This window comes from Dipodomys spectabilis, unplaced genomic scaffold (genome assembly GCF_019054845.1).
Source record: "Dipodomys spectabilis isolate Male_0828 unplaced genomic scaffold, ASM1905484v1 ptg000098l, whole genome shotgun sequence".
Taxonomy (NCBI): domain Eukaryota; kingdom Metazoa; phylum Chordata; class Mammalia; order Rodentia; family Heteromyidae; genus Dipodomys; species Dipodomys spectabilis.
Window position 1 is genome coordinate 6,305,494 of NW_024870775.1, and position 19,462 is coordinate 6,324,955.

General features: G+C 50.8%; 1 protein-coding gene across 1 annotated transcript in view; it reads right to left on the reverse strand.

The window, feature by feature from the left end:
• Window positions 1–493: 493 nt before the first annotated feature.
• Window positions 494–19,462, reverse strand: part of Zan (zonadhesin) — a 45,383-nt gene continuing 26,414 nt past the window's right edge. Inside the window, 20 exon segments of the mRNA XM_042686721.1 lie at window positions 494–659; window positions 770–893; window positions 3,065–3,205; window positions 3,723–3,861; window positions 3,966–4,165; window positions 4,610–4,749; window positions 5,640–5,813; window positions 5,927–6,098; window positions 6,256–6,385; window positions 7,769–8,013; window positions 8,599–8,740; window positions 10,767–10,978; window positions 11,600–11,907; window positions 12,805–12,929; window positions 13,619–13,783; window positions 13,847–14,097; window positions 15,412–15,556; window positions 15,870–16,075; window positions 18,109–18,285; window positions 18,677–18,771. Coding sequence (XP_042542655.1) covers window positions 494–659; window positions 770–893; window positions 3,065–3,205; window positions 3,723–3,861; window positions 3,966–4,165; window positions 4,610–4,749; window positions 5,640–5,813; window positions 5,927–6,098; window positions 6,256–6,385; window positions 7,769–8,013; window positions 8,599–8,740; window positions 10,767–10,978; window positions 11,600–11,907; window positions 12,805–12,929; window positions 13,619–13,783; window positions 13,847–14,097; window positions 15,412–15,556; window positions 15,870–16,075; window positions 18,109–18,285; window positions 18,677–18,771 — 3,457 coding nt within the window.

A 19,462-nucleotide genomic window follows, 5' to 3' on the forward strand; every position in this document is an offset into this window, starting at 1 on the left:
AACCAGCCAGGGCAGGAAAGTCCATGAGACATCTCCAATGAACCACCAATAAAAGGGGAAGTGGGGCTTGTGCCTCATGCGGTAGAGCACCAGCCTTGAGCAAAAAATTTGAGTGTGTGCCCTGGCCTGAGTTCGAGCCCCAATACTGGCATACAAAAAAAGTAAACAAAACTTGTTCAGAATGACTTTTCATCCCACATCCCCACGGAAAGATGGCAAGTGAAGATTTTTCCTCCTGAATCCCAGAACCAGAGACCTGGGGCTCCATCCCACTGTCCCTCCTTCCTTCCCTCCCCTCTTCCTCTCCTTTGGCTCAATGGGCCACCCACAGATGGCTTCTTCGAAGGGACCCTCCCCTCCCCTCTTGACACCCAGGCTCCTCCTACCCCCTGGAATATTTTACCCAGTACTCAGCCCTGTTTCCTCCTCCCCGTAAATCATAAAGACATTCCCATAGAAAAAGCAATCATTTTATCTCCTAGAGGAGGGGCACTCAGAAGGGCATAGCTTTGAAGGCAGGCTCTGGAACATTCCCTGAGGAGAAAGCCAGAAAGTCTGTTGGCTGGGAACTGCACTCCGTGCCCATGCAAGCCCAGGGCCCCAGGGAGCAGTTCTCACCTCGGTCCACCAGCCAGCCTTCTGGGCTCCGCGGTTTCTCCCTGGTAAAGGAACACACACAGAAGAACACCACCACCTCCGTGTGCTCTAGGCCTCTGCCCACCCCTACCCACCCCACCTCCCTTCCTCAGCCCCCCCATTCGGGACCCACCTCCTCCACGGCTGCCGCCTCATCCTGTGGACACACTCCCTGGTGGCCACTGCCACCAGGACCGGCAGAATGACCACCACAGGCACCAGCATCCCCAGCAGGACGGCCACAAAGCTGGATGGTTCTGGAAACGGGAAGAGAGAGAGGCCTATGAACCAGGAAAGGTAAGATGGGGTCCTTGGCTGCCACATGAGGGACCTCATCCCCTAAACATCTGGCTGTGGCTGGTTCTGTGCCCAGAAGGCTGTCACTCCTAGAGCTGTTCCTCACCCCAGAAAGCTGTTTCCAGTCTCAACTCCAGGGGACATTTGGCCAGCTGGCCGCTAGAGTCCCCGGTATCTTACAGTCAGCATTTCTCAAGGAGCAAGCCAGAAACCTGGTTGGTCAGTCTGCACAAGCTGGCTGCTGGGAAGGCAGATGCTAGCCCCACACTGTGTCTACTGAGCCCCAATCTCTAGCGGGGAGTCCGGGGTGTATGTGTGAAATACACTACCCTCCCCACCGTTGGAGCAGGCTACACATGAGCCCTACACACTGGGGGATGGGGAAGGGGATAACGGGGCACAGAGTGACAGGCAGGGAGGGGAGCCAGGGCTCAGAGAGAACATTCTAGAGTATGGCACAGAAAGTGGCTAATTAAAGACCTCTGTCCTGCTATCCTAAGGACATATTGTGACATGCTCTCCATTGTGTGTGACAATATACATTATAATTATGTTGGATAACATAATTATACAGTAATTGTACAAGGTAGCATTACCTTGTATAATGGAATTATAATACAAATAAGATTTAAATAATTGTAATTATGTGACATAGTTCACCTAATTATATGTAACATGAAGTATATTTAATACTACATGCTACATATAGTATGCACGTATCTGTGATATAGATCTCATACTATATATCCCATTATATTATGATATGTTAATGTGTTGTGCATTATATCCATCACTTAATACTTAACATATGTTAATATCTACTATATGCTATGTCTATTATATATAATATATACTGATACAAATATATATGAGCCGGCCACTGGTGGCTCACGCCTGTAATCCTAGCTACTCAGGAGGCTGAGATCTGAGGATCATGGTTCAAAGCCAACCCGGGCAGAAAAGTCCAATAAATCACTAGAAAACCAGAAGTGGCGCTGTGGCTCAAGTGTTAGAGCGCTCACCTTGAGCTGAAGAGCACAGGGACAGTGCCCAAGCCCAGAGTTGAAGCCCCACGACCGACCAAAACAAAAATGAAAACACAAAATAAATATATATGAATACGTATTATATACTAATATATATTAGATATTGTTTATAATATAGTATATAAATATATGTACTATTATTATATACTATGTATAGTATATATAATATATACTATTACTATATATACTATTACTGTATATGTTATGTACCAACATATAAATATATAATATAAATATAACATAATATACAATAAATGCAAATAGATAATATATAAATATATACTATATACTAATAGATAAATCTATTTATTTTTATTTTATTTATTTATTTTTTGTCAGTTGTGGGGCTTGAACTCTGGGCCTGGGCACTGTCCCTCAGCTCTTTAGCTCAAGGCTAGTGCTCTACCATCTGAGCTACAGCGCAACTTCCGGTTTTTCTGGTGGTTTATTGGAGATAAGAGTTTCATGGACTTTCCTGCCTGGGCTGGCTTTGAACCGTGATCTTCAGATCTCAGCCACCTGAGTAGCTAGGATTACAGGTGTGAGCCACTGGCGCCTAGCTAGATAAATCTATTATATATTATTTTAATCATAATCATGACCTATATATTATATAATTATGCAATATTTTCATTAAAATTATATAACATGCACAATATATATTTAAAAGAATATAAATCTAGGGCTAGGAATGTGCCTTAGAGATATTGTGCTTGCCTCGCATAGGTTTGATTCCTCAGTACCACATACACAGGAAAAGCTGGAAGTGGTGCTGTGGCTCAAGTGGTAGAGTGCTAGCCTTGTGCAAAAGATAGCAGGGACAGAGGCCAGGCCCAGAGTTCAAGCTCCAGGCTGGCCAAAAAAAAATAAAAGAATGTAAATATGTAAGCATATATATATATATATAATTTAAAAATATCATATAATATATACAGAATACATACATTAGTATTCCTGTCTGTGGTCTATCCATCACATGTAATAACTACCTATACGCGGTACTGTCGTGTGTGTGTGTAATATTATACACAGGCTAATCCTGTGGCAGTCGCCAGCGGGGGACAAGTCCGGGACGTGGCTGTCACCTGGCTTTTGGGGGACCAGGATGTCCCAGGGCTCCGTGCAGAGGCGCCCCCCGTAGCCGGGGTCACACTCGCAGGTGAAGCTGGCTCCCTGCTCGCGACAGCGTCCATCGTTGTGGCACGGGTTCCGCAGACACAGGCTTTCTGCAGGGACAGAGGGTGTGAGGGGTCCTGGGACCGCCGCTGACAGGGCAGGGTGGCCTGCAGTCTAGGCTCTCAGAGGGCTAGCCTGGGCTCTGAGAAATTGTGGACCACTGGATTCCCACCTGCTGTGCCTGTAAGAGGGGGATCCAGTGCCAGGGGTGCGGGCCCTCAGAGGACATTAAGGGCTCAAATGTTTAGGGAACAACAATCCTTTATTGTGATTCTGGGCGGGGGCCAGTACTGGGGCTCACACTCTGGGCCTGGGCACTGTGTTTTAGCATTTTCACTCAAGGTTGGTGCTCTACTGCTTGAGCCACGGCTCTATCTATTCTTTGGTGTTTCAGTGGTTCTTATGGGAAAGAAGAGTCTCACAGACTTTCGTTCCCAGGCTGGCTTTAAACAGTGATCCTCAAATTTCAGCCTCCTGAGTTGCTGGAATTATAAGCATGAGCACTAGTCTAGCATCCGGCAAGAGGGTGATCCATGGTTTTGGCACAGAGCAGGGCCAAGGGCTCACCTCGGAAGCAGCCTCGGGTGAAGTTGGCCAATGTGCAGATCTCCCCAGCGCTGCAGCCAAAGGGCTCACACAGCAGGAGCCCCGAGCTGGCACAGGTACAATGCTGGGCACAGTCCTCTGTCACAAAGCTGTCACCCAGCTGCAAGGGGGGGGGGGAAGGGCAGGAAGGACTAGCACTGGCTTCACCCCCAAATTAGCAAGGTCTGCACATGGGCTCCCAGGTCTCCCCCCGGCCTCCCAGACCTGGTAATAGATGCCAGCGGCAGTGCAGCCGCAGTGGGCCTTGGGGAGGCTCCTGGTGCCACTGTAGATGTGGCCGGGGAGGCTGGCACAGCCTTCTAAGCAGGGACCCTCACAGCCCCTGGCGGCCGCCGGGTTGGCACAGGATGCCAGGCAGGGCGTCATGCAGCTCTTGTACACCGTGTTGGCCGGGCACACCATGGCTGAGGGACAGAGGCACAGTCAGGAGCAGGTGGGGTTAAGGCCCAGCACAAACAAGCAACAGGGCCCAAAGCTGGAAGAAGGGGTACAAAGTCACCCCACAGAGCACACTACCTGGGGGAATGGGAGCCAAAACAAGTGACCTGGCTCTGTTGGATTTGTATCTGGGACCTGAGATGGAGTGGAAGGAACTAAATTGATGGGCAGGGGGTAAGGTATTCAGGGGTGGGAATAGAGCTGGGGTAACTGGAGGGAGGGGGTTCCCAGAGCAGGGCAGAGAAGGGATCAGGTTAGAAACATGTGCTACCTTGAAGTTAGTGTGCACTGAAGGATGGGGGAAAGAAACAAGACAGGAAGTCCAAGGGGAGAGTAGTAGTGGGAACAGCACTGAGCCAGGTGGAATGGCAGAGGGATGGGCCGGCTGCCGGGCAGGGGCAGTGTCTTACCACAGCGGGTATGGTTCCGCCAGCTGGCCAGGCTGGCACCTGCCTCCTGACAAATGATGGCATACCCACTGAGGGCCCGGCAGCGCAGCTCCTCTTGTTCTTGGGGGTCCTGACCAGCACACAGATCAAACACACAGTGCCTGGGGATTGGAAGGGGGAGTGGGGAAGAGGAGGCTGTCAGCATGGGGGAGACAAAGAGACCCAGCTGTGCAGAAAAGGGCTTGGTATTCACACAGAAAGACACGAGATAGGGCTGAGGAAGGGTCACCAGGAAATGAGCCACAGAGAAGAGCTGGAGGGGTGCAGAGTGGAATCCTTAGAAAGGTCAGGGTAGAAGCTGGCGCTGGTGGCTCAGGTGTGTCATCCTAGCTACTCAGGTGGCTGAGATCTGAGGATCATGGTTCAAAGCCAGCCCGGGCAGGAAAAGTCTGTGAGACTTATCTCCAATAAAACACCAGAAAACTGGAAGTGGTGTTGTGGTTCAAGTGGTAAGCAAAAAAGCTCAGGGACAGCGAGTAGGCACTGAGTTCAAGCCCCATGACCAACCAAAAAGAAAGAAAGACAGAAGGACAGAAAGAAAGCAAGAAAGCAAGGAAGGAAGGAAGGAAGGAAGGAAGGAAGGAAGGAAGGAAGGAAGGAAGGAAGGAAGGGAGAAAGAGAAAGAAAGAAGGAGAAAAGGAAAGAAAGGAGGGAGAGAGGAAGGGAGGGAAAGGAAGCAAGGCAGGAAGGCAGGAAGGCAAGAAAGAAGGCAGGAAGGCAGGCAGGAAGGAAGGCAGGCAGGAAGGGAGAAAGAGAAAGAGAAAGAAAGAGAAGAAAGAAAAGAGGGAGGGAGGAAGGGAGGGAAAGGAAGCAAGGCAGGAAGGCAGGAAGGAAAGAAGGAAGGAAGGAAGGGAGGGAGGGAGGGAGGAAGGAAGGAAGGAAAGAAGGAAGGAAGGAAGGAAGGAAGGAAGGAAGGAAGGAAGGAAGGAAGGAAGGAAGGTCAGAGTAGGTTATCTGGATGGATTTTGCAAGTCCTGAGTCCTCAACTCACTCCTGGAAGGGTTCTGGATCTATAATCTGGTGACAGGTGGCAAAAGGACCCTGGGGGTCCACCAATACCCGACAGGCCTGGCTAGCATGGATTAAAGTCAGCTGTTCTGGGCTGCACTGTGACTGGATGGCAGGTACGTCTTTCTCCTCTCCCTCTTCTTGCTCTGGTAAGGCCCTGGAGAAGAGAAGCCCATGGCCAGCTGTGTCTATGCAAGTGACACAAGGACATGAAGCAAGGTCTGTGTGTGCCTGGAGCTCTGCTCATGTCCCCCGCACCCCAGCCCTCACCTTGGGAAGCGGAGGAGGGAGTCCTGGGGATTCACGGTCCAGCTGCTGACGAACACGTGGATATTCTGGGTGACCCGGCCGCTGGGTAGCATGAAGTCGTTTGTCTTGTCTCTGTCGTAGTTCCCACACAGGCCACGCACCAGCCCCTGGTAGGTGCTAGGCAGGTTGATCACTGCAGAGGAGCCAGCACACCCCCTGAAGTGAACCCCCATTTCCTGGCAGGACACCCCTCTCCCTCCCCCATAGCTTGGGCTGTTTGTGCTGGGCTTTTCCTTCCCCCACGCAGACAGGTGCCTTCTGTTCTCTACTTTCCCCGTTTGCGAGGTTACCTGCGAGGTTCTTGCCATCGTAGCTAACGATCAGCTGAAATGCAGTGATCAGAAAAAGCCGAGTACCTCGCAGGGTGACCTCCAGCTCCTCAGTGGGCGTGTAGGGGATGCTCATCTTCTGATCGTTGACCTGGAATATAGGGGAGACTGGAAGTGCATGCAGGATGTGCTGGATCAAGCTGATTCTCTGCTGATCCTGCCCATGCTGGCTTTATCTGGACAGTAGGCCTGCCTTATTTGCTGATTTATTGCATGTGGCTTGAACTCAGGGCCTGGCTCTCTCACTTGGCATTCCTGCTCAAGGCTGGTGCTGTATTACTTGAGCCACACCTCTACTTTTGAGTTCCCACTGGTTAGAGAAGAGTCTCTTGGATTTGTCTGCCTGGGCTGGCTGCAAACCTGGATCCTCAGATCTCAGCCTCTTGAGTTGCTAGGATGACAGGTGTGAGCCACTGGTACCCAGCTTGCATGTGGTTTTGACCAACTATAGACAAAATATAACCGCTATCTGTGTATTATACAGCTCAGGCAAAGCAGAGATGCCTGCCAGCCCCGAGTTATTAGTTGTGTTCAAACTGCTTCCTCCTCCAAACTAGAGACCCACAGAGATCAAGGATCTGCACTCTAGGTGCTGGTGGCTCATGCCTGTTATCTTAGCTACTTGAGAGGCTGAGATCTGAGGACTAGGGTTCAAAGCCAGCCAGGGCAGAAAAGTTCATGAGACTCTTCTCTGCAATTAAGCAGCAAAAGTTGGAAGTGGAGGTGTGGCTCAAATGATAGAGCATCAACTTTAAAAAAAAAGCCAGGGGCTGGGAGGTGGCTCAGTGGTAAAGTGCTTGCCTTGCATGCCAGAGGCCCTGGGTTCGATTCCTCAGCACCACATAAGCAAAAAGAAAAAAGCCGGAAGTGGCGCTGTGTCTCAAGTGGTAGAGCACTAGCCTTGAGCTGAAGAGCTGAGGGACAGCGCCCAGGCCCAGAGTTCAGGCCCCACGACCGGACCCAAAAAAAAAAAAAAAAAAAAAAGCCAGCTGGGTGCCGGTGGCTCACACCTGTCATCCTAGCTACTCAGGAGGCTGAGATCTGAGGATCAGGGTTCAAAGCCAGCCCGGGCAGGAAAGTCCGTGAGACTCTTATCTCCAATAAGCCACTAGAAAACCGGAAGTGGCGCTATAGCTCAAGTGGGTAGAGCGCTCGCCTTGAGCTAAAGAGCTGAGGGACAGCGCCCAGGCCCAGAGTTCAAGGCCCACGACCGACAACAACAACAACAAAAGCCAATTGCCTCAATATGGGCAAAATAACTGCAACAATAACAAAATGATTTACTAAACCTCTCACATACCATTCAAAATGTCCCTTTTATCCCTTGTCTTTCCTTTGCCTCTCGCTCAACCCCACTGCCCTTCTCCAGCCCACCCCCTGTGGCCCCCTTTCCATGACGATGCCTGCCTGCCCTGGCCCCACAGGCTCCACGTGACTCCATGGCCCAGCTCTCTTCCCAGACCCTCTTACGAACCACAAGCTCCAGGTTTGTTTGGAGTTGGACTTTATAGCCATAGACCATAATGATCACTTCGTAGAGGGTGGGACTGGAGGACTTCGTCAGCTTGTTCCGCCCCTCCACAAGCAGGCTCTCTAAGCCCTCGGGCAGGCTTTCCACTGTCTTTACGAGGATATAGGTCATTTGGCCTGGGAAATGGTACCCGAAGCGGTCAAACGTGCGGTAATAGGGGTCTCCTAAGATTGTGCACTGATCCGACTCTGCAAAGAAAAGCAAACACTCAGTGCCCAGCGCTGAGCCCTCAGAATCCTTCCCCTGACCACGACTCCCGCTGTGGCCTTCCAGTGAGGCCCACCAGCCTTGGAGCGCTTCAGCTTTCTTTCTCTCCTCCCCTACCCCCATTAAAACCTTAATCTGGATCATATGATCATATGCCAATGGCTCACACCTGTAATCCTAGCTACGCAGGTGGCTGAGAGCTGAGGATCACAGTTCAAAGCTCCAATAAGCCAGCAAAAAGCCAAAAAGTGGAGCTATGGCTCAAGGGGTAGAGTGCCAGCCTTGAGTGAAAAAGCTAAATGACAATGCCCTGAGTTCAAGCCCAGGTACCAACACACACACACACACACACACACACACACACACACACACACACACACACACACACACACACACACACACACACACACACACACACACACAGAGAAAATCCATTCAGCCTCTTCTAGAAAGGATTAGTAACTAGCACATGGTCAGTGGTGGCAAAAACCCCAATGTGAAGCCAAGTTTCCCAGATCTTAGTTTCCCACTCCACCTCCATGTGCTGGGCCCCACAGCTCCCTTACTGTCAGCAGCACAGAAACTGTTGTCGTTTTCCCCATGCTGGCAGTGGGACCCATAGGGGCACTGGAAGGAACGGCACTGAACCCTCCCTTCCGAACACATGCACTTCTGGGTACAGCCACTAGAGATCCAAGTTTTGTTCACCTGCAGAAACCACGGGGGGGGGGGGGGGGGGGGGGAGGGAAGAGGAGAGTGAGGAGGGAAAGGCCAAGACTCTCTCAGCCCTCACCCCTATCTAAAGTGTTTACAGATGCCTCCAGTTGTTTGTGGTTTCACACTAAGTGAGTCAACCACAATCATGAAAAAAAAAAAAGATTAGCCAGGCACCACTGGTGACTCATACCTGTCATCCTTGCTACTAAAGAGGCTGAGATCTGAGGATCATGGCTCAAAGCTAGCCTGGGCAGAAAAGTCCAGGAGACTCTTGTTTCCAATGAAACACCAACAATCCAGAAGTAGAGCTCAAGCAGTAGAGTGTCAGTCTTGAGCAGAGAAAGCTATGGGACAGTAGCTAGGCCCTTAATCAAGTCCCAGTATAAACATACAACTAATGGCATCTGGAGCTGAAGGCAGAGTGCTTGCCTAGCATGCAGAAGATTTTGGGTTTCATGTCTAGCAGAAGGAATTACATAAGTAATTCTTTCTTGTCATTGTTTCCTAAACAATACAGCAGATCAACTATTTGCATGAGATTTACATTGTATTAAACAGAGATAATTTAAACCATATAAGAAAAACTGTAAATGCTTTTTTTGTGTGTGTGTGCCACTCCTGGGAAGTGAACTTAGGGCCTGGACACTATTCTTAAATTTTTTCGCTCAGGGTCTAGGAATGTGGCTTAGTGGTAGAATTCTTGTCTAGCATACACAAAGCCCTGAGTTTAATTCCTCAGCACCACATAAACAGAAAAAGCTGGAAGTGGGGCCGAGAAAGTGGCTCAGTGGTAGAGCGCTTGCCTTGTATGCATGAGGCCCTGGGTTTGATTCCTCAGCACCACATAAGCAGAAAAAAAAAAGCCGGAAGTGGTGCTATGGCTCAAGTGGTAGATTGCTAGCCTTGAGCAAAAGAAGCTCAGGGACAGTGCCCACGCCCTGAGTTCAAGCCCCAGGACTGGCAAAAACAAAAAACAATTTTTTTCCACTTAAGGCTGGCACTGCTACTTGAGCCACAGCTCCACTTCCTGCTTTTTGCTGGTTAACTGAAGATGAAAATCTCATAGACTTTCCTACATGGGCTAGCTTCAAATCAGAATCTTCAGATTTCAGCTTCCTGAATAGTTAGGATTACAGGCAAAAAACCCTGCTTTGAGAATGCAAAAATTTGGGCTGGGAAGGTGGCTCAGTGGTAGAGTGCTTGCCTTGCATGCATGAGGCCCTGGGTTCGATTCCTCAGCACCACATAAGCAAAAAGAAAAAAAGCCGGAAGTGGCGTTGTGGCTCAAGTGGTAGAGCACTAGCCTTGAGCTGAAGAGCTGAGGGACAGCGCCTAGGCCCAGAGTTCAGGCCCCACTACCGGACCCAAAAATAAAAAAATTTTTATGCAACTACTATGAGGCTTGAAAAGTACGGATTTTGGTATCTTTGGAAGGTCCTAGAACTCATTACCCCATAGACACCTAGAGTCTAATATAATTGACTCCAGCCAAAAACAGTTCAGAAAGAATGTGTCTGTGTATCTGTGTGTGTGTGTGTGTGTGTGTGTGTGTGTGTGTCTGTGTCTGTGTGCTGGGGCTTGAACTCAAGGATCTGCCCTCTCACTTGGCTTTTTCACTCAGAGTGGCACTCTATCACTTGAGCCACAGCTCTACTTCTGGCTTTTTGCTGGTTAATTGGAGATAATAGTCTCCTGGACTTTCCTGCCCAGGCTGGCTTTAACATGTGATCCTTAGATCTCAGCCTCCTGAGTAGCTGAGATCACAGACGTGAGCCACCAGTGCCTGGCTGCCCTTTGGATCTTGGTGCCTCAAAAGCAATGTTCTTGCCATTGTACCAGACCCATTTTACAGATGAGGTAACTGAGGCCCCAGAGGTCATCCTACACCCAGGCTCTGCTCTTTCCAATCTACCCAGGAGCAACTGTAGTGCCAAGCAAATCCCAGGCCCAGCAAGGACAGAAGGAAATGCCATGTTTAAAGCCTCCCCTCCCTAATCTGGCCTGTGTGCCCACTCACGGCGATGACCGCCCCCTCGGCAGTTCTGCAGTCACAGGAGCTCTTGGGCACACACTGGCCCTCGTTCAGCACATAGTCTGTCTGGCAGATGCACCCCTCCGTGCAGGTGAGGGGGACTCTGACCCCTGCGCTCTCACAATCCAGCTCCCGGCAGGATGGTGTGCAGGACGGAAGGCAGTTAGAGTATCGGCTGTTAACTGGGCATTCCAGAGCTGTGGGATGGACAAGAGATGGGGGGTGAGTGGAGAGGCAAGAGAAGGCAGGAGCTGTAGAAACCAGACTGCAGGGGGTGGAGGGTGGGAGAGGAGCCATCAATAGGTCTTGGGCTGGGGGCTTCCTTTATTATCCATTAGGCAAGTAATGATTGTGCGTGCGCTGTGTGCCAGGCCAAGGACAGGAGCAATAAGCACGGCTCTCTCTCTGCCTCTGATGGCTCACACCAGGAATCCCAGCTACTAAGGAGGCTGAGATCTGAGGATGGCAGTTTGAAGCCAGCCTAGGCAGGAAAGTCCGAGAGACTCCTTTATCTCCAATTGACCACCAAAAAGCCACAAGTAGAGTTGTGGCTCAGGTAGTAGAGCATCAAAAGGAATTTTGAGAACTCAGCACACCCTGGCTCTGAATTCAAATCCGAGTACTGGCGAGCGAGCATGCGCGCGCGCGCGCACACACACACACACACACACACACACACACACACACACACACACACAAAACAATCAGCCTGCAGGGCGCTGTCCTGACGGGAGGGGCAGTGGTGACAGGGGCCTGGCGGAGGATGAGGGAGCTCTTTGGGAGAGGCAGAATTTGGGGTGCGCACAGGGGACACTCACGGCAGAAGCTGCTATTCCTCCAGATGGGAGTCTTGAGTCCCTCATTGCGGCAGGCAGACTCGAAGCCCTGGAGGGTTTCACAGAGGGTGTGGACGAGGCCACTGGAGCGCCCCCCAAACTCACAGAGCTTGTCTATGCAGCCCAAGATGTAGGGCTTGACATCCACCCTCGTGGCACACTCAGCCCAGGCTGGGGTCTGCAGAGCCTCCTGGCAGGCTTGCCGGGCTTTGCCCAGGTCGGCTGGCCGGCATTTCTCATGCATGGTCTCCTCTACTTCCACTTGCATGAACTCTTCCGGGGCCTGGCAACTGAGACAAGAGGTGTTGGGCATTAGTGTAGGATTGGCCACTGCTCAGTCCACCTACCACCCACAGAGAACTCTGGAGGATCCAGCCCCCCTTGCTTCATGGGGAAGCTGGTCTGAGCTCAGGGGGACCTCCCAAACAGCCTTGATCGCCTCTCAGGTTTCTAAGAAGGGAAGGCTTTCACATTTTTCCAGAAGCTCTGGGATGCAAAGAACTCTCTTACCCCCTACCCTCACACACAGTGGAACGTGTGGTCTTCCCTTCCCAGCTGAGGCTGACTGGCAGGGGTGGGGAGGAGGGAAGTGGACCGTTGGGTTGGGAATGTGGCTTAGTGGTAGAGTGCTTGCCTAGCATGCATGAAGCCCTGGGTTCCTCAGCACCACATAAACAGAAAAGCTGGAAGTGGCACTGTGGCTCAAATGATAGGATGCTAGCCTTGAGCACAGAGAGGCTTAGGGACAGTTCCCAGGCCCTAAGTTCAAACCCCAGGACTGGCAAGTAAGCAAGCAAGCAAGCATGCAAGGGGCGGGGGGGGGGGGGGGGGCGGGAGAGGGCGGGAGAGGGCAGTTGCTAGGTGTCTGTGATTCAGTTCTATAATCCTAGCTACTCAGGAGGCTGAGATTTGAGAATCACGGTTCGAAGCCGCACTGGGCAGGAAAGTCCATGAGATGCTTACTCCCACTAAGTCACCCCAAATCTGGAAGTGGTAGTGTGGCTGAAGTGGTAGAGCTCCAGCCTTGAGCAAAAAAAGCTCAAAGACAGCTCAAGACCCTGAATTCAAGCCCCCAAACTAACACACACACACACACACACACACACACACACACACACACACACACACACATACACACACACACACACACACACACACACACTGGGTCAGTATTCAGGGCTCTTTACGTTGGGTCGATGTCATGGTTTTGCCAGCTGTCCATGAAGTCGTGGGCTTCCTCAGCTAATTCATTATTGGGCATCATTAGGTCGTCATCTTTCTGGCCGTTGAAGTTCCCACACACACCACACAGCTAGGTGGACAGATGGACTTTGAGAGTTAACAGGCCTAATAGCTCCTTCCTTCCTTCCCTTCTTGCTTTTTTTTTTTTGGTGGTCTTAGGGCTTGAACTCAGGGCCTGGGCACTGTCCCTGAGCCTCTTTGTGTTGCTCAAGGCTAATGCTCTACCATTTGATCCACAGCACCACTTCTGGCTTTTTCTGAGTAGTTTATTGGAGATAAGAGTCTCATGGACTTTCCTGCTTGAGCTGGCTTTGAACCACAATCCTCAGATCTCAGCCTCCTGAGTAGCTAGGATTACAGGCATGAGCCACCAGTGCCTGGCCCCTTCTTCTTTCCTTCCCTTCTTACTTCTTTCCTTCCTCCCTTCATCGTTCCTTCCTTTTCCCCTCCCATCCCCCTCTCCTTCCTTCTCTCTCTCCTTCCTTCCTTTCTCCCTTCCTTCTCTCTCTCCCTCTTTCTCCCTCCTTCCCTCCTCTTCTCTCTCTCAGCAAAGCCTCACTAAGTAACCCAAACTGGCCTCAAACTCAGGATCCTTTTGCCCCAACCTCTTGAGAACTGGGATTACAGGCGTGAAGCACCACAGCCAGCTCTAAGAGCATTTTTTGTTGGTGTGTCCTTGTGACAGCATACTCAGCAGCCCCACTTCCTGCAGAGACCACTTGGGCGTGGTGGGATGGGGCGGAGCCAGGCATTTCTTGCCTTTTTGTGATAGGCTGCTGGGACTTTGATCTCCAAGAAATGATCGCCACCATATTTGACCTGTACTCCATTCTTAATGTTGACCAGGGTGTAGTCTCCGCTGGAAGTGATTTTGACCCCGTGGATCTTGGAGTTGGTAGGAAGGGTGACTGGCTCATTATTGACCTGAAGAGGAGAGCAGGGCAGTAAGCAGGAGGAAGGCTCTGGGTTCTCTCCCCGTAGGGCCACGCGTGGGGGGCTCACCATCACTGAGTGTCCCTTTTGCAAGGTGATTTGGTAGCTGAAGACAGTTATGTAGACACGGAAGATGTGGAAGGGCTTGCCTTCTTGACTCTCACTCTTGGCACTGATCTCAAAGAATGGCAACTTCGAGCTGGGGTCGCATACTTTCACCAGGATATGTGTGCACGTTCCAAATATGGGCTGACCAACGCCATCAAAGCTCACATACCTCACATCCTCAGAGACGTGACACACTCCTGTGCCTAGGAGAAGAGACAGGTGCCTGGGGGATCGTCTTACTAGCTCTGGCAAGAATAGGGTCCCTAGGGGAAAACGGGCTTGGGTTCTCTCTGCTTTAAAGCAGGGTGTGGTGGTTTATGCCTGTAATCCCAGCACTCAAGAGGCAGAGAGGCAGGAAGATCTTAAGTTTGTGGCCAGAGATATCCAAGAGGTAAGGAGACCCCGGACCAGGAAAAGAATCAACCTCCCAGGGTCTGCTGCAGGAAGGCCTGGGAGTGGATGAGGTACAATTTGGCTAGCACAGCATTTATAATGTCACATGGGGGTTTCTGACCAATGCGGGAAGAGGGATGGACAATGGGGCTCTGCTATTCCACCTTCAGAATCCAGGCAGTGAGGACTCCATCCCTTAAATTAGGGGTGAATTATATTTCAAAGGTGATTGGCTCATGGGCGTTCTACCTTTATCTATGGTTCACAGATGAATAGATTAATGGACTAATGGATTACCCAGGGATGAATAACCAGTTATTAAGGGACTGGGCCTGTAACAAAAAAAGCCAGTTTGGGCATCTTTATAACCCACCCAGTGATGTCAGAGACCAGCAAGAAGGCCCTTGTCACATGCAGCCTCTCCTCCTAGAACCTCCCAGCCTCATGAACTATAAGAAATACATTTCCAAGCCTGGCATTGGTGGCTCACGCCTATAATCTTAGCTACTCAGGAGGCTGAGATCTGAGGATCACAGTTTGAAGCCAGCGTAGACAGGAAGGTCCACGGGATTCTTAGTTCCAATTAACTAGCAAAAAGCTGGAAGTAGAGATAGGCTCAAGTGGTAGAGTGCCAGCATTAAGCAAAAAATAAAAAAGCTAAGAGACAGGCCCTGAATTCAAGCCCCAGGAACAGCACAAAAATAAATAAGTGTATACACACATACACACACACACACACACTTTCCTGGATTGGGGATATAGCTTAATAGCACATTGGCTTGCCTAGCATGCTTGATACCCTGGGGTCTATGCTCAGATCCATTGGAGGATGTAGGGAACAAATACATTTCCAGAAGGGATATTGCTCAAGTAGTACAGGGCTTGCTTTATAAGTCATCTAGCCTCAGGCATTCTAATATAGCAGTCAAAGATAACTACAAGAGTGGAAAAACTCCACAATGCCCTCCCTGGCAGCAGGAGGCCCTCTATCCTGCCAAAACTTCTTTGGTATTACCAGTGTGCCAACCTGGACCTGCGGGCTACAGAGGAATGTGAGAGGCAGAGGCTGGGAGGCCTTGGGAGGATTGTTCTTGGTAGCTGTGGGGCAGCCCTCCTACCTATGGTCTGGCAGTGGAACAGGCCATCCTGAGAGGAGCACATCTGGCTGGCCTCGCAGGCTGCAGGACCGCAAGTGATGTTGTTGCTGATCCAGCAGTTGCAGAGAACACGGCAGGTCTTCTCTGGGTACCAGCTCTCCCCCACCTGCAGACCCAGGACCAGCAGAACTCAACCAATAGGAACTCAGAAGCTGGAGATGGGTGAAGCCCTCCCCTGGGCACAGGGATCAGCAGAGCCAATAGGAACTCAGAAGCTAGAGATGAGGGGGCTTCCCTTCCCAGCATCAGCCTCTTAAATGTGTCAGGCCTTGGTCCTCACCCCATCTTGGCCAACCCTGGCCTTCCATAGCCAGTCCTACCTTTCTCAGTCTCTGAGCCCTCCTTGAGCTCTCCAGATCCCCTGTCACTTGTGAGCAGGAAGTTGCAGGACACAGCCTGCAGGGGGTCAGGGCACTCACCATATGGTAGAAGCCCTCCGGGTCCCTGCAGCCACAGTAGCTGGGAGGTACACAGGAATGTCCGCTCAGGATGTGTCCTCTCTGGCATTCGCAGCCCTCTACACAGGGTAGCACAGGGCAGTATGTTGGGGAGTTCAGGGAGAGGCAGGCATCTGGGCAGGGGTTGGCACAGGGCTTGTAGCTGCTGTTTGGTAGACACTTCAGAGCTGAGGAGGACATAGGTGGAAGGAAGACAGTTAGGAGGAGAGTTCTTGAGGGCCACTTCGGACAGATTACCATGTGTCCACACAAGGGATTCTAGATTTTTCCCAGGGCTGGTCTCAGACCTTGATCTTCCACCTCTGCCTTCTAAGTTGATGTGATTACAGGCTGTATCAACACTATCAGCCCTACAGTGGATGAATATTCAGTCTTAAAAAGGAAAGCTGTCAGCTGGTACAGTGGCTCAAACCTATAATCCTAGCTACTTGGGAGACAGAGATCAAGCCAGGCTGGAATTAAAAAAGAAAGAAAGAAAGAAAAAGGAAAAGTCCTGAGACTCCATACCCACCCATGGCTGGGTTTGGTGCTGTGCGCCTGTCATCCCAGTGATAAAGAAAAACACAAATAGAAAGATCACAGTCCAGGCTGGATGAAGTGAGAACTTCTCTGGAAAATAACTAACATAGATGAGCTGGACAAGCTCATGCTTGTAATCCCAGCTACCCAGGAGGCTGAGGTCTAACGATTATGGTTTGAAGCCAGCCAGGGTAGGGAAGTCCACGAGACCTTTATCTCTAATGAACCATCAGAAAACCAGAAGTGGCACTGTGGCTCAAAGTGGTAGAGTGCTAGCCTTGAGCAAAAGTGCTCAGGGACAGTACCCAGTCCCTGAGTTCAAGACCCCCACCCCCCACCAACCACTATAACATTCAGATGGCATTTTATTTTGGGGGGTGGTTGAACTCAGGGCTTTGTGTTTGCTAGGGAGATGCTCTACCACTTGAGCCATACTCCCAGTTCCCTTTGTAACTTGGATTATTTCAAAGCAGTCTCTCATATTACGCTGGCTATCCCTGGCTGTGATCCTCCTATTTGTGTTTCCCTTTGTTGATGTGCACACCACCACACCCTGCCATTTGTTGAGGTGAAGTTTCTTAAACTTTTTTTTTCCTTTTTTTTTTTCTGCTGCTCCTCTTGAAACTTTATACCCTGGCTAGCCTCAAACCTCTAGCTCCCAATCTCTCCCTCTTAAGTAACTGGCACTATAGTCTTAAACCACCACACTTGGCTTAAAATGGTAATTTTTATATTATGTACATATTACCATAATTGCAAAAATAAACAATTTCTGGGAAAGAGGGAGAGAGAACAGTGCTGACCCAGGTAAAAGAAGCAGGAGCTCAATAAAGGTTGAAGGATTTTGTTGTTGTTTTGGTTTGGTTTGGTTTTGGTCATGGGGCTTGAACTCAGGGCCTGGGTGCTGTCCTTGAGTTCTTTTGCTCCAGGCTAGCTTTCTACCACTTTGAGCCACTGCTCTACTTCTGGTTTTCTGATGGCTCATTGGAGATAAGACTCTCATCTCAGACTTTTCTGCCTGGGCTGGCTTCAAAACACAACCCTCAGATTTCAGCCTCCTGAGGAGCTAGGGTTATAGGTGTGACTACTGGTGCCCAACAAAGATGAAGTTTTTTTGTTTTGTTTTGTTTTTTGGTCGGTCGTGGGGCTTGAACTCTGGGCCTGGGCACTCTCCCTCAGCTCTTCAGCTGTACCACTTGAGCTACAGTGCCAATTCTGGTTTTCTGGTCGTTTATTGGAGGTCAGAGTCTCACAGTCTTTCCTGCCCAGGGTGGCTTTGAACTTTGATCCTCAGATCTCAGCCTCCTGAGTAGCTAGAGTTACAGACATGAGCCACTATTACCCGGCAAGGATGAAGTTTTTGTCTGCTTGTTTTGTTGGTCATGGGGCTTGAACTCAGGGCATGGGCTTTATCCCTGAGCCTCTCTGTGCTCAAAGCTAGCATTCTGTCACTTGAGCCACAGTGCCACTTCCAGCTTTTGTCTGCTTATGTGGTACTGAGGAATGGTACCCAGGGCTATATGCATGCTAGGCAAGCACTCTACCACTCAGCCACATACCTAGCCCCGGGTTGAAGTTGTTGATGGGCACAAAGAAAAAAAGCTGAGCGGGGCTGGAGGGAGCAGGGCGGGGAGGGAAGACAGTTCCGTGTGAACGTGCGGGTGCAGGTCAAGTCACTCACGGCAGAAGGTGTTGTTGCGCCAGGCCACCGCCTGGCCAGCCTGGGCGCACAGGCTGGCGTAGGCCTGCAGGGAGTGGCACAGAGACAGGGCATTGCCCTTGCTTTCACACTGGCTGTGCACACAACTGGCAAAGCTTGGCTGAGGAGACACCATCAGGTGACAGCTGGAGAAAGGCCCTGGGGGTGAGACAGGTGGAGGAGACAAGCGTGAGCCCAGGAAGTGAGCTGCGGCCTCCCAACCCCTGTGCACGCGGCCCATGTGAGTGACTGAGTGTGTGTGTGTGTGTGTGCGCGTGCACCAGGGCTTGAACTCAGGACCTTGAACTCATGCTTGGCTTTTTTTGCTCAAGGCTAGTGTTCTACCACTTGAGCCATAGCTCCACTCCTGGCTTTTTGGAGATTCATTGGAGACAGTCTCATGGACCTTCCTGCCTGGCTTGGCTTTGAACCATGATCCTCAGATCTCAACCTCCTGAGTAGCTGGGATGACAGGCGTGAGCCCTTGGCACCTTTGTGTTCTGGTGTGCTGTCTGCAGGGGAGGACAGGGCCCGCAGGGATGCGTCTCACCCATGGGGTTTAGGAGGATGCCACAGTTCTTATTCCAGATGGTGGAAGTGCTGGTGTCTTGGCAGTTGACGGGGCTGCTACCTGTCACAAAGCAGCTGTGGAGGAAGAGAAGGAAGGATGGAAACTCAGGGCAGGAGACATGTCCCCCCACTGAAGAAGTGTGGAGAGCCAACCAGGGAGCAAGGGAAGAAAAGGAAATGGTGCTACAATCCTCAGATCTCTCTACCTCCTGAGTAGAAAGTAGAAAGGCTAGCAGATGCAGCCAGAAGGAATAAGGCTAGCTATCAGGAGGAACTTCCCAAGGTGGGCTTGCCAAAGACATCGAGACAACTTTTCAAAAACTCCCATCTTGGGGCTGGGAAGGTGGCTCAGTGGTAGAGCACTTGCCTTGCATGCATGAGACCCTGGGTTCGATTCCTCAGCACCACATAAGCAAAAAGAAAAAAAGCCGGAAGTGATGCTGTGGCTCAAGTGGCAGAGCGCTAGCCTTGAGCTGTGCTATGCCCAGAGTTCAGGCCCCACGACTGGACCCCCCCCCCCAAAAAAAAAAAATTTCCATCTTAGCTGGGAGCCGGTGGCTCACGCCTATAATCCTAGCTAATCAGGAGGCTGAGATCTGAGGATTGTGTTCAAAGCCAGCCCAGGCGGGAAAGTCCATGAGACTCCTATCTTCAATAAACCACCAGAAAACTGGAAGTGGTGCTGTGGCTCAAGTGGTAGAGCACTAGCCTTGAGCTGAAGAGCTGAGTGACAGCACCCAGGCCCAGAGTTCAAGCCCCGCAGCTG